Source organism: Hippopotamus amphibius, chromosome 5 (assembly GCF_030028045.1).
Source record: "Hippopotamus amphibius kiboko isolate mHipAmp2 chromosome 5, mHipAmp2.hap2, whole genome shotgun sequence".
NCBI lineage: Eukaryota > Metazoa > Chordata > Mammalia > Artiodactyla > Hippopotamidae > Hippopotamus > Hippopotamus amphibius.
Genome location: NC_080190.1, coordinates 36648579 through 36664059, shown reverse-complemented (window position 1 = coordinate 36664059; position 15481 = coordinate 36648579). Strand labels below are relative to the sequence as shown.

The 15481-nt window shown below is 34.8% G+C and overlaps 1 protein-coding gene across 3 annotated transcripts in view; it reads left to right on the top strand.

Moving 5' to 3' along the window:
• BTAF1 (B-TFIID TATA-box binding protein associated factor 1) overlaps positions 1–15481 on the top strand; it is an 88626-nt gene that overhangs the window by 52354 nt on the left and 20791 nt on the right. For all 3 annotated transcript variants that reach the window (XM_057735145.1, XM_057735146.1, XM_057735147.1), the window contains 10 exons: positions 445–594; positions 889–1031; positions 1303–1477; positions 2813–3016; positions 8490–8916; positions 9880–10070; positions 11520–11673; positions 12092–12201; positions 13607–13808; positions 14969–15117. In XM_057735145.1, coding sequence (XP_057591128.1) covers positions 445–594; positions 889–1031; positions 1303–1477; positions 2813–3016; positions 8490–8916; positions 9880–10070; positions 11520–11673; positions 12092–12201; positions 13607–13808; positions 14969–15117 — 1905 coding nt within the window. The remainder of the gene's footprint in view (positions 1–444; positions 595–888; positions 1032–1302; positions 1478–2812; positions 3017–8489; positions 8917–9879; positions 10071–11519; positions 11674–12091; positions 12202–13606; positions 13809–14968; positions 15118–15481) is intronic.

Here is a 15481-nt window from a genome sequence, read left to right as displayed (position 1 = left end):
AAGATTTATACTGTCCTTAATTTATACTAGGATATTACTACCTCTAAATTTAGCAGAGGGTATTTATTAGGAGCTGTTATATATTGAAGCATGTGTTGAATATAGGACTGCATATTGAGCTTTATGATACATACAAAGGATTTCAGAGACTTACTGAGATTTTGATAACTTATGTTTATGGGTATTTTTTTTAAATGATTTTCATAAAATACTGAGGAAAATACTTTGTATTCCTTTTTTAAAAACTTTTGAATTACTTTTTTTTAGTGTACAGATCTACCTACCCAAAAACAGTATTTAAAAATAAGCCTCTATATTGAATTTTAAAATTAATCTCTGTGCTATTTCCTACTTTTTTTTTTTTTTGATTCAGTAGCCCTACAAATAAGTATTAGGTTTTATTAGGCCTTGCTAGAAAATTTTCACTTTCTTTTCATTCTGCAGGTTTGGATGGAATTGTTAAGCAAGGCTTCAGTTCAGTATGTGGTAGCAGCTGCTTGTCCATGGATGGGTGCTTGGCTTTGCTTAATGATGCAGCCTTCTCATTTACCTATTGATTTAAATATGTTGCTGGAAGTAAAAGCTAGAGCCAAGGTAAGTGTGGAGGGACATAATGTATTTGTATGTTCAACTCATAATTATTAATACAGTAACCACGTAAGGAATCTGTATTGCTTTATTATGTGTGATATCATTATTGTTACATAAAGAAAAATTATATCATTAGAACCTTGACAAAATGCATAGCAATTTTTATCCATTAAAACTTTGTTGAAAGAACTGTATTTTACTGGGATTATAACAAATGAGAGTTTTTGATGTTGTCTATTAAATTCGAATGGTTAATCTTTAATTATTCTCCCCCCCCCCCCCCCCCATTCCCTTTAGGAAAAAACAGGTGGTAAGGTGCGCCAAGGCCAAAGCCAGAGTAAAGAAGTACTTCAGGAGTACATTGCAGGTGCAGACACCATCATGGAAGACCCAGCCACCAGGGATTTTGTTGTTATGAGGGCCAGAATGATGGCAGCCAAGTGAGTATACCTAAATTCAAAAATCACTTAACCACAAGATTCCTTTGATGTGTCTGTCAGTCCCTCCTCCATCACACTAGTTACAGAGTAAGAAAAAAATTAAAGCGTAAGAAAACATTTTAAATTTTTTTTGAAGTTTTAAAAATAAGATTTATATTTTTTTATGAAGATAAGATAGGAGTTATGTCTTTCTTGGAAAAGTTATAGCTTCAGTAGGGGAAACTTTACCTCAAGTAATTTCTATAGTAACTTCTTTTTTTCTCCCTCTTAGGTTATTAGGAGCACTTTGTTGCTGTATTTGTGATCCAGGTGTAAATGTGATAACCCAAGAAATTAAACCAGCTGAATCCCTTGGCCAGTTACTGCTCTTCCATTTGAACTCCAAATCTGCCTTACAGAGGATTAGTGTAGCTTTGGTAATCTGCGAATGGGCTGCTTTACAGAAGGTAAGATTTTGCTCAAAAATAAATGAAGGCAACTTAAACCAGTTTCCATTAGCTATTAGGGTTGTTTTCATTATATTTTACGAACAGAAAAATGAAAATTTTCTCTGTATAAAAATCCAGCAGTTATAGGAGAGTATTCCTATACTAAACGTCATTTCTCTCTCATTTGCCTTTAACCCTAGACTTTTTTCTTAGATCCCCCAGTCTTGTACCTTAGAACTACAAAAGATAAGAGGCTTTGAGTGATAGAAATCCATTTTTATGAGTAAGTAGCAAGGGCAGATTTTTGGTCACAGGAAGAATAAAATTTCCACATTTAAACCCAAATCTTTATGTTTCCAAATAAGCCATTCCCTTGCATCCCCTTTAATTTTTAGCTTCTAGTAAGATGTATGATTTTGTGTAAGGCTTGCTTCTGTAAATCAAAGAAACTTCCTGCTGGCTTTGTTTATTCCATTGACTGGAATTCTGGAAATTTAACTGTCTGCACTTGCTGTGAGAGCTGCTTGTTACTGCCTCTTAGCAGTTTGTCAAAGCTGTGTCTAAAAGTAATTGAGCCATGCTCTATTGAAACTGAAACCCCAGCTTTGCCTCTGGAAAGAAGCAAGGCTCATCTGTTTTTAGGCAGGACTCGGTGTGCTGGAGAGGCAGTGATGCTGTGTTTTTGTGCCTCTCAGACTCAGCAGCAAGTGTTGACAGTTCGGTTTCTGGACCCTCACAGAGCTTCTCTGGACTTACTCTGTGAAGCCCAGGCTGATCACCCAGATCCCACAGAATCCCTCATGGCTCACCACTGAGGTCATTCCCCCTCTGGTTGGGGCAGGCAACAACCAGAGAGAGTGGGAAGGGTTAGTTAAATTTGGGGGCAGGTAAGTAGCTTTTAAATTATATATCCATTTCTACAGTATGGCATGTGAAGCTAAGGGTTCAACTGTTAAGAAATCTAATGAGTTTTTAAATAACATTTTTAGTGCATGCTAAGTGTTCTTTTCTGACTGATTTCTTTTTACAGTTGTATATTTTAAATATGTGCTATATAATATATATGTAGACTTGGAATAAATTCAGAATAAAGTAAGAGTAATTAGGCGGAAAATTGAATGGAATAGTAATAGTTCCATGTGCATGTTCTGTAGTCATTCATATTAAAATTTTAGGGTAGTTCGGGTGTGATACCTTTTCTCTGTGCAACTAACTATGTTGTTCTGGGAGATAACAATATAGATTCAAAATCAATAGAAATTTAGACTTGATAGTTTGCAAGTGAAGATTTATGCATTCCTAGAATTATGTTTACATATTTGCCCTGAATATTTGTTGTCTGTTATATTTTAGGAGTGTAGAGCTGTTACCCTAGCTGTGCAGCCACGTTTACTTGATATCCTTTCAGAACATTTATATTATGATGAAATTGCCGTTCCATTCACACGAATGCAGAATGAGTGTAAACAGCTTATTTCATCATTAGCTGATGCACGTGTTGAAGTTGGTAATAGAGTAAACAGCAGTGTTTTTACAATTGATCAAGCTAATGACCTGGTGAGTAAAGAAGTAACTCTTAATTTTAGAGCATGAAATAAAGATAAGGAATTTGTCAGTCATGTTTACCACAAAAACACTAATTTGTTGAATCTATTTGTAGCTTGGTAGCCTATCATCACTATACTTTAGGGAGGTTATTTCATTGTATTGACTTTTCTTGAAATAAGATGATAGGCAAGGGAATTTTTTTTTTTTAATCTCAGCTTTGACAAACCAATACACCTTTATTATTTATTTATTTTTTTTAGTTTACTTATTTATTTTTATTTATTGGCTGCATTGTGTCTTCGTTGCTGTGAGCTGGCTTTCTGTAGTTGTGGAGAGCCAGGCCTTATTCTTTATTGCAGGCTTCTTATTGCCTGGTTTCTCTTACTGCAGAGCACGGGCTCTAGGTGCGTGGGCTTCAGTAATTGGGGCGTGTGGGCTCAGTAGTTGTGGCTCATGGGCTCTAGAGCACAGGCTCAGTAGTTAACGGCTCATAGGCTTAGTTGCTCCGTGGCATGTGGGATCTTTCTGGACCAGGGCTCGAACCTGAGTCCCCTGAGTTGGCAGGCAGATTCTTAACTACTGTGCCACCAGGGAAGCCCCAATATACCTTTATTAGAAAAAACTTACATTTTTTTGTCACTTCTCAGTTTTGCTTAAGACTGGCAGAGTATAGAAAAAGTTGCTTCCATAAGTTCCTGAGTATTTCTCCTCCCCCTTCCCAACTTACAATGAAACTATTCAAACATAAGAGAATTACACAATGAACACTCATATACCTACCAATTAGATTCCACAGTTAACATTTTACTAAATTTGCTTTATCACATATATATGCAACTCTCTACCCCTCTATTCAACCATTAATCCATCTTAATTTTTGATTATTTCAAAGTAAGTTGCAGGCAGATATCAGTACACTTCAACTAAAATTCAGTTTTTATTTTTTCTCTTTGTGTCATTAAAATTCAGTTTTGGGGTTTTTTTTTTCTTTCTCTTTTTTGAGGTAAAACTTATGTACTGTGAATTGTACAAATCTTCAGTGGACTATATGATGAATTTTAACAAAAGCATATATACCTATGAAACCCAAACCTCTATCAAGATACAGACAGTGCCATAACCACTTCCCAGTCAATCCCCTGCCCTCAAATAACCACGTTGTTCTGGTTTTTCCTTCACCATAGATTAATTTTGCCTGTTCTAGAATTTCATATAAATGGAATCATACACTCAGTGCTGTTTGGTGTAAGGATCTTTTTCAGCATGATGTTTTTTAAAATCTTCCATGTTGTTATATGTATCAATAATTCATTCTTTTCTATCACTGAGTTTTCTTTCATTGTATAAATATACCACAATAAGCATAAGCCCTTTTCTGCTTGATGAACATTTGGGCTACTCCAAGTTTTCAGCTATTATGAACAGAGCTGCTGTAAACATTTTTATGCAAGTTTTTTTAAGACATTTTTTCATTTCTCTTGGGTAAAGACATAGGAGTGGAATCGCTGGGTCATAGGGTGAGGTGTTTTTTTAGTTTTTAAAAAAAATTCCACTCTTCCCACAGTGGCTGTATCATTTTACCTTTTAACCAGCAATATCTGACAGTTCTGGTTGCTCCACATCATTACCAGCATTTGGTGGTGGTCACTCCTTGTAATTTTTGCCTTTCTGGTGGTTGTGTGATAGTGTCATTGTGGTTTTAACTTGCATTTCCTTGATGACTAATATGTTTAACACTTTTTTTATGTCTTATTGGCCATTTGTTGATCTTCCTTGCAAAATGTCTGTTCAAATCTTTTGTCTATGTTTAATTAGGTTGTCTTTTTATTATTGAGTTGTAGGAGTTCTTTATAGATCTTGGGTACCAATCTTTTGTCAGATAGATGCTTTCCGAATATTTTCTCCCAGAGTGTGGCTTGCCTTTTCATTTTCTTAATGGTGTCTTGGATGAGCAGATATTTTTAAGTTTGATGAATTCTAGTTTATCAGTTGTTTTCTTTTATGGTTATTGTGTTCTGTGACCTAAGGTAGCTTTTCTTATCTCCAGGTTGCGAAGGTATTTACACACATTTTCTTCTAAAGCATTGTAGTTTTAGTTTTTATGTTTAATCATCTATATTTATGTTTATATATATAGTGTGAAGTAGAGGTTGCGTTTTGTGTTTCATATAGATGTCTAGTTTTTCTATCATCATTTATTAAAAAGATTTTTCCTTTTCCCATTGAATTGCTTTGGCACCTTTATCAAGAATTAGTTGAAATGTAAGTGTGGGTCTGTATCTGGGCTCTATTTGTTCAATTTATTTGTGTCTCCTTATGCCAGCACCGGTGACTTGATAACAGTATCTTTGTACTTAGTCTTTGAGGATAGGTGGCATAAATGAGTTCTTCCTTTTTTGAGTTAAAGAATCAGAACTCAGCCACTTCACTTGTGTTGATTCCTGTGAAAGAGTGTGCTTCATTTCTTATCCCCCTTTCTTATTAAAAAAAAACAGTTGAAATGTTTTTGTTCTCATCTGTGAGAAAAAGCTAAAATTGCTCCAATTTTTTTCCCCCGAGTTTTTCAGGTTGATGTTTTTCAATAATTTCTCCTTTTTGCCTCCTCTCCCCCATATTTTGCCTTCCTGGAATAAAATCATAAATTTTCTTTAAAGTCTAGGTTCCCTCCTGTTTCTGACAACATATCTTTTTAAAGCTGTTACATGGCCTCTTAGAACTTTTCTTATTCAGACTTCTTACTCCCCAATGAAACTACTGTTCTGCTTCATTAGTCTCCTTAGTCCAGTGGTTTTGACCTGGGATATCAGAGTCTCTAGAAGAGCGTATTTGAGGGAAGAGCAATTTTAAAAGATTGGTCTTGGCCTTGGCTAAAAGCCACTGCTCTTTGTATCTTTCTTTGCATCCGTATTTTTTTTTTTTACCTGCGAAATATAGGCATTTCCTGAAGGTCTTCCTTTGCCTGTCACCATTCTCACAATTTAGTTCTTATTCATATGCTGTGCTATCTTCTCTTGATCTTTTATGTTCTTCAATTAGGCAAACTTAACACAACCAAAACTGGAATTTATTTATTTTTTAATGGAAAATAGCCCTTTTTATCCACAGTCTCAAATCTTGTTTAACATTTCCTCTCAGAAAGTTTCATATGTTTATCCGTTCTCTGTTTCCATCACCACAACCCAGTCAGAGGCCTTAGTACTTTATGAGTAGGTCCTGACTCATCTCTAAGGCTCCGGGCAGTCTCTGGTTCATTTCAGCCTGCATGCTGTGCCAGGCTAATAAAGTTCCTGGTGCCACTCTGAACTCATCCCTCCCCTACTTAAAAACATTATTTTCTTTTTCCTTGATTTTATTTTTTTCTGTCTTACTTTCAGTACCTACTCTAAATTCCCTGTCTCTTTTCTCCTATTTCTCAAACTTCCTCCACTTACGGCTCAGTTTTTCTCTTGCAGAAGTATACCACCCTTGCCCACTTTCTTTGCTTCACTCATTCTCACTTCAGTCTGAGCTCCTCTTTCCTTTGCCAGAAATGCCCTACCCTCCACCCTCTATGCTTATCTCAAGTTCATCTCTTTACATTCCTTCATTTGCACCCTGTGCTCAGGCCATGATAAGCTTTTGTCAGTTCCTTGGACAGTGCCTCTCTTTCCACTCCCTACCTCACTCTATTTTCCAAGATGTCCCCACAACTCCAAACTCCAAACTTATCCATTGTTTAAAAACCTAGCATAAGTGTTAACCACCTCTGGCAAGCCTTCACTACTTTTGTCACCTAAGAAGAGTTAAGTTACCCTTTTGCTACCACAGCAACACCTCAGTTTCATGTTACATTGTCTTGATCATTTACTTATGTATCTATCTTCCACATTAGTCTCAACATTTTTTGAGTGTATGAAGACACTGGTTTTACTCACCTTTTAGTATTACTCATTAAATATTTGTTGTATGAATGAATTTGGGCTAATTGGAAAGCTTTTCCTTTAGGCTGCCTAGAATCATTGAAAATTGACAGAAGCATAGTGTATTTATGACATTGTTTTTAAACTTTTAGTAGTGAAGCTTGTTTCAAATAATCTTTTTTGTTTTGTTTTGTTGTTTTTGTTTGTTTTGTTTTTGTTTCAAATAATCTTGTGCAAAGCTTGAACACATAAAAAAGACAAAATGGAGAGTGTAAGCTAAAAGTGGTATATGATCATGTTCCTTTGTAGAGAACAGATCAAGATCAAGCAGATACAGCTCAATTTAAAGTCTTTTGTATTTTATAATGATTAAAGAAGGTCTTATTTGTGTGCCTGTTTTGCTTTTCATAATAAGAAGCTGGCTTTATTATAAGTCTTGTCCATAAGGGAATTGATTGTAACTGAAAAATTGGGTTCTCCATTAAAAAAAAAGTTAGGTTCTTTAATGTTACAGGCTTTTCTGACCAACATTGATCAGATTGGATCTATTTTTGGAGCCTCTTTGTGATTGCAGTTACCTGTCAAACAAGTAGACTATTTTTATTATGTAAGCTATCACACAATCTTTAAATGGTAATTTAAAAAACATGCACACAGAAACTTGTACGTAAATGTTTATAGCAACATTATTCGTAATAGCTAAAAGGTGAAACCAACCCAGCCATTCGTCAAGTAATGAATGGAAAAATGCAATATGATATATCCATATAATGGAATATTATTTGGCATAGAAAGGAATGAAGTAATTATACATGCTACAACATCAATGAACCTTGAAAGAATTACGCCAGTTGAAAGAATCTGGTCACAAAAGATTACACATTATATTAGTCCATTTATATGAAATGACCAGAATAGGCAGATCTATAAAGATAGAAAGTAGATAAGTGGTTACATAGGGCTGGGAGGAAATGAGGAATGATTGCTAATAGGTATTGAGTTTTATTTTGGGGATGATGAAAATGTTCTCTGTTGGTCGTACAACTCTGAATATAATAAAAACCATTGAACTATACACTTTTAAATGAGTGCATCGTATGTGAATTATATCTCATAAAGTTGTTTTTAAAAAGATGTGTTGAACAATCTTTTAATGGGGCTTGTAACGTAGTCTGATGCCACAGTCTTATAGCTTTAAGCAGCTCTTGGTAATTAAAGAATTAATGACTATTGTACCATTCTCTCTTAACATTGGTTTATATTTGCTTCCAGTGTTCTCATTTCACCAGAGTACTGTGTGGATATTGTGTGTGATTTTTCACTCAAACTTGTTAGATATAATAAGTCTCTTAAGAGACTGTGTCTTTCTTAAAGAATATAATACTAATGTTAAATTAAGTCAAATTAAAATAAAATTTATTTGGAAGGTTTTAGACATTTATTTAGTTTACTGAATACTGAAGTAGTACTAGATATTGTGGAACTTGAAACAAAGTTTGTTGTCTGCTCTTTAGGAGTTTATAGACTATTTGGGGTTGATGTTATTAATTGGTTTATGATTTTTGATTTCTTTTTTTTAATAGGTCACTACTGTTTTTAATGAAGTCATCTCATCTTTCGATTTAAATCCTCAAGTGTTACAGCAGTTAGATAGTAAACGACAGCAGGTCCAAATGACAGTTACGGAAACAAACCAGGAGTGGCAAGTGTTGCAGCTGAGAGTGCATACTTTTGCTGCGTGTGCAGTTGTGAGCTTGCAGCAACTTCCAGAGAAATTAAATCCTATTATTAAACCATTAATGGAGACAATTAAAAAAGAAGAGAATACGCTAGCGCAGAACTACGCGGCTCAGTGCATCGCCAAACTACTTCAGCAGTGCACAACAAGGACGCCCTGTCCTAATTCAAAAATTATTAAAAATCTCTGTAGCTCACTCTGTGTGGATCCATATCTAACTCCTTCTGTCACATGTCCAGTACCAACACAAAGTGGCCAGGAAAATTCTAAAGGTATATATCTAAACCTTTATTTGGGGTAGAGAAAGAATTAAGCATTTAAATTTGTTTATAGTTACTTACAAGAATAATTTAAGCACAAATTCAGTTTGTGTTGGAGCTTTTTCCCATTTTGAGAGAAGTTGTACATATTGCTAATGCTGTCACAACCCTCTTAACTTAAATAAGTTATTCATAAAAGACCTGATATATGACTGAATTCTATGAGATAGGTGTTAACCCTTAACTTCTCTTTCAAGACCATAATTATAGGATTTACTGTTAACAGGGCTAGAAAACTTAATTGTATCCAGTGGTAAATGAAAGTTCTTCCTATAAAATTCTGGTTTCTCTAATTTAGTTCACGTCTTATGAGATAAGCAGACTCTGTTACCTTTAGCAAATAATGCTTAAACGGCTTTTTTGTTTTCATCCAGAAAGTTTATATGGAAAGTAACTGCTCTTTGTAGGCTAGTCTCAAGGACCAATGTTTCTTCACATGTCTTAGTCCCAGATTACCCCCATCCCCACCCTAGGAGCTATGTGAGGCAGCAATAGTTTGCAGTGGTTGGTGTTTCTGAATTCATGGCGACTGTGGACTTTTTTTTTTTTTTTCGAGAGAGAACTTACTTGCAGTATTTTTTAATGTTTCTTTTTATGCCTGGAAATGACCATTCATTTTTAAAGAATTAATGTACTTTTAACTGAAGTTACATTCATTCTTGCATGTGAAATTTCTTATTGACATTCTTTTGCAACTTTGGTTGTATTAAGTATGGAACTATACAGATATCAAAACATTTAATGTTATAAATTATTGATTTTTGTTACCATTTCATTGTGTAAAGAAAATAATGTTGGCCTATAAAAATTGAGGCTTAAAACACAATTCTAAAATGTGTTGTATCTCTTTTGGAGCAGGAAATATTTGGTCACCTGTATAGTGCTTTCAAGGTTATTACCTTTTTTCCTTAATAGGCTCCAACTCTGAAAAAGATGGAATGCATCATACTGTCACCAAGCACAGAGGTATAATTACACTCTATAGGCATCAGAAAGCTGCTTTTGCTATCACAAGTAGGCGAGGTCCTACCCCCAAAGCAGTAAAAGCTCAAATAGCAGATCTTCCTGCAGGAGGTGGTGGAAATATCCTTGTTGAACTTGATGAGGTAAATAGTTTTTTTCTTTGAATACTCTGTTTGTAAAACAAACTTACAGATTGAGAGCTAAATTGTTATATCAGCTTTAGAATTGTATTTTTATATTTTTGAATGAAAGAACTGGGGCTGTAACTTTCTGGAGTACTGCAGCAGCAGGATCCAGAAAAACTACAAACTTCTTCAAGTTTCTCATGCCTCTTATGATTTTTACCAGCTTAACTTGATGATTATCTTCCTAGGCAAGAAACTCTCTCAGTAGTGGGTACATAAGTCATTCATGAATATAAACTAATTCACTCCTATAATAGTGGCTACAGAGGTGTTAAGTAGTAGTGAACTTTTCTCAGTCCTATCAATGTCAGGAATTACTGTTGATATTCAGAGGATAAGTTTATAAGTGTCAAATAAATTGTTACATATCCGACTTTCAGTCAGCTTGGAATTTATTAACTGTGTGATGAGAGGTAGCCAGTTATCCCACCGCTGAATCTTCTCCTCCCTGGTTTATAGTGGCACCTCTGTTATATATCATGCTTCATATATGTAAGGATCTCCTTGGGCTTTCTATTCTCATTCATTGGTCTACTTCTTCTATAGTACAGTCTTCTTTAAAGACAATTTTAAAGTGTTTGGTTTTGGAAAATCTTACAGTTGCATTATTAACAATGGAATGAATGCTCTAGGTAGCTCTTTTGGTTGTGCAGACATAGGAACTTACCTGAGTTCAGCAATAAACAATGCTAAAACAATTTCTATAAGGTACAGGCCTATTTTAAGTTTCTTTTTTTTTTTTTAAACCAAAATCTCAGCTTATTGTCAATATTCCTTTTAAAATATTCTGTGAATGAAGGCTTTTTCACTAACTGTATTCTTCCCATAATAATTTTAATCAAAAATTTACTGTGGTTTTAATATTTATATTTACATGGTTTGCATAGCTCCTTCACTTAAAAATATATATATATGTATCTTTCTGAGGGGAACAGTTTCTTTTGTATTTAATTATTATAAAATTATTGCTAAGTAAGAGGTTATTAATCGTGTGGTTAAATTAAACAGATGCTCATATTCTATCCCTTAAGCAGATATAAATAAGGGCAGGTCATTTTATCTCCTTCTCTTCTCTCTACCTGGTAAGTTTCTTAGGGGTGGAGAGAAGAAGAAAAAAACATGTCAGTTAGGACCGTCTCTAGAAAGAGCACATATTCTTCTATTCCGTATCTCCAACTCCCCAAAAGTATTTTACTTTGGATGTAAAATCTGGTTTGGGATTTTATGCTCATGTAAATTTAATTATTGAGAAATGTTTGTAGTTATGGTAAGTATGTCCAGTAAGTACTAATTTGGTTAATGGTAACACTGTGAATTCTTAGGTAGTGACTTTTAAATTATCTTAATAACATTTCAAGTGCATTGTACTATTTTCTAAAATTTGTTTTCAACTAACATTTCACTTAGGCCCAGAAGCCTTACCTGGTACAACGGAGAGGAGCTGAATTTGCCTTGACAACTATAGTGAAGCATTTTGGTGGTGAAATGGCAGTGAAGTTGCCTCATCTCTGGGATGCTATGGTTGGTCCATTGAGGAATATAATCGACATAAATAATTTTGGTGTGTACATATTTTTCTGAGTTGGGGTTTAAACACATTTTAGTATAGATCTATTACATATGTCCTTATAAAATAACAAAGCTTATACCTGTTTATCCCAGGCCAGCTGGTAAGTTTTTAAATGGAAGGTTGGTAAAAACATTTAATTTATTTTCATGTCATTTTGTATACTTTTTACTTTTTACATTACATATTCAGAAAAAGATATTGGAAATGGATCATTATGTTAAACTTCTTTATTAGCTGCTTTAGGTGTAGTACCTCAGCAGGTAAATTAATTAGGGCATGGTATTTCATTTTACATTATAAAGCAAAATAGACCTTCAGTAGCTGGGGGAGTGCTAAAACTTTTTATGGGCTCTAGATTTAAAAAATTATTTTCAAGGTAATATGCACTTAAATCAATATATTTTAATAGATGGAAAGTCCCTCCTGGAAAAGGGAGATGGCCCTGCCCAAGAACTGGTGAATTCTCTGCAAGTTTTTGAAACAGCAGCAGTGTCAATGGATTCTGAGCTTCATCCCTTGGTAACTAACTAATGCAAGTGTAGTTTTTTTCTAGTAAAATGCATAGTCTTGTAAGAAAGACTTAAGGCTTGAATGAGAAGTGCACCTTTGATGTCATCCCTTATAATTTCATTTTCTTTTTTCCTTCTTTCCTGACAACTCAAGTCTTATGGGCACTGAGGCAGAGCTGGGTGCATGAATGATAGAAAACCCACTTTGGGAGCTTAGAATACAGGGCAGTGGGTACAGGGCTCTGAAGACACATAAGCCAGGTGTCAACAGGAAAGAAAGCTGCATCCCTATTCATCTATACCATCTTAACAATATAGTCCAGGAAAGGAAGAGTACAGGTAATAAAACCTCTTCCCAAGATAAATGTAATTGTAGAAGGAAGTTACCTCTTTGAGATGAAACTAGTCAGTGGCAAAGATAGAACATGGGATTTTTTTTTTTGGCTGTTAAAATGTCTCTTACCAAAAAAATTGGAGCAGAGGGAGGAGAAACATAAACTAGAGAATTAATTATCTGGTTTTTCCATTGAAGAAAGTATTATTCTTTCCATATAACTGCAGTAGGAAGCTCTCTGCAATTTATAACATTGTGAAGGGGGCTAGCTCCAATTCTCTATTCATATCTCATATAAGAGGGAGATTCTAGGAGAGAATAGAGAAGAGTGAAATTTTTCTCTTTATATAGTAATAAAGCATATTCTATTACTTGTTAAATTTTGCGGATTTATTATTAGTAAAGAAGGGCAGAATCCTGTATGTGCTCACCCTCCGTGATCAACAGCATGCATTCAGCTGAGCTGTAAGGCTAGTATGTTGGGCAAGTAGCTGGCTCTCATCAGCATTAATCCTGGCTTCCATGCAGCAGACATTTTATAATGGGATATGTTGCGCTCTTGTGATCACATTGCCTGTAGTAAGCCAGGAAGTTAAAGTAGGAAAATACCTACCAAAGTATGGCGCCACGAACAAAATCAGGATCACTCAACCCAGTGAATAAAAAAGTATGTACCTAAACCTAAGCCAGATTGGGAGGGGGCTGATGATGTGTGGTGTCATTTTCCCAAACTCAGTAGGAGAATCTTGCAAGTGCCTTTGATGTGTTCCCTACTAATTTTGGAAAGAATTGAGTGTTCCCTGATGCCTAAGAGGATATTGATCAGGGGAGAAGTTCTGCACCTTTCTTTTCTTTTTAAAAGCATTATAATAACTTAATCTAGATTTAAATTTTTATTGAGGATGTTTTGATAATAATGTTTCCTGTTTGGAAACCCAAGAATTCCTAATGTTTGGAGATATTCTTGGATTTAGAGTCACTTGGAATATTGAGAACCTCTGAGTATGGACTATTGTAGTTATATTTTAAATAGTAGATTCCCTAATGAGTATTCTGATTGTCTTAAACTTTTTGTTTTTAGTTGGTACAGCATTTGCCTCATCTTTATATGTGCCTTCAGTACCCCAGCACTGCAGTGAGGCACATGGCTGCTCGTTGTGTTGGTGTCATGAGCAAAATAGCTACCATGGAAACAATGAATATTTTTTTGGAGAAGGTTCTTCCATGGCTGGGAGCAATTGATGACAATATCAAACAAGAGGGTGCAATTGAAGCACTTGCCTGTATCCTTTTTTATTTCAACAAACTATTCAGAAATTATATTCATTTTATTTAAGGATGACCAAAATAAAATTTATTTATTCAAATATGCACAGGGAATTCCCTGGCTGTCCAGTGGTTAGGACTCTGTGCTTTCACTGCTGAGGGCATGGGTGTGATCCCTGGTCAAGGGAACTGATAACCCACAAGCTGTGTGGTGCAGCAAAACAAAACAAAAAAAACAAAAACCCCAAAAAACCAATGTACCTAACCTGCCTTGTTCCAAAAAGAAAACTACTTTTTTAGATTTTATTTTGAAGTGTATTATTACATTATGATACATTATATATTTATATTTTATTATGAAAATAGTCACAGAGAAAGTTTGAAGAACTACTGTTAATTTTAAGAGATCTTTTTATAGGCAAAAATTTTATGTACTTCATGAGCTGTTTATCTGTAATCTGTTTATTTGGTTTATAATTAATGTTTTTTTAATATTAATTAGATACTGTGTAGGTAGTTCTTATATTAAACATATTACGTTTGCTTTGTTCATTACTTGGGTGGAAAATGACTAAATTTACTAAATAACTGGAAATATACAGGCAAGCTTTTACCAAGGGTATGGCATCCTCTGACATTCTTTAACTCAAAATACCTAAAAGATATTTCGGTGTAAGAGTAAGAAAGATGGATGGAGATCAAATCATTAGAAACTCTGGCTCAGAAATGTTGAAGATTACAGGAGGACTGAACTCACTGGGCCTGCTATGTCCAGTTTAGGATTGCTAAGATCCTGGTGGGAAATTTGGAGTTAATCTTTGACGCTGAGTTGTGCTCTCTTTCTTGCAATGTAACTCAATTTATTTTGGTATGAGAATTCTAGAAACTTGTCATAATTTCTCTATGGAAAAAAATCTTACTAGTAAAGTTTCCTGTAGCCTTCCTCAGATGAAAAACATCATTTTATCTTCTTAATCAAGAGAAGGTTACATAATGTTTAGAAAGGAGTAACACTGTACAAATGCTGTTATAATTGAATCCTAGACTTTGAGGGACAGTCTCTCATGATACAGGTGAGAAAGTGAGGAATTGTTTTAGAAGTCACAATCTTGGTGTATCAGTTTGTGAAAACATCTGCCTTGGAACCAACTGGAAATTTCCTTAATAACTTACTCAGGTGTAATGGAACAACTGGACGTTGGTATTGTTCCATATATTGTCCTTTTAGTTGTGCCTGTGTTGGGAAGAATGAGTGATCAGACAGACAGCGTAAGATTCATGGCTACCCAGTGCTTTGCAACACTAATTAGACTCATGCCACTTGAGGTAAGTTGAAGATACCTGGTTGATGAACTTAATGTTTTTAATACAATTCATAATAATTGTAACCCTTTTTAAAGAACATGTCAGGTTTAAAAAAAAAGATTTTGAATATGTTTACATTATAAGTGTTAAGAATTTTATGCTTTAATGTGTAATTTTTTTTTAACACTGTATTTTAAATAAAACTATGGTTCTGGGACTTCCCTGGTGGTCCAGTGGTTAAGACCCCATGCTTCCACTGCAGGGGGCATGGATTCAATCAGGGAACTAGGATCCTGCATGCCACGCGGCATGGCCAAAAATTAAACAAACAAAAAAACCTACGGTTCCTAAAAGAATGATAATTCATTGTTGCTATTCTAGAAAT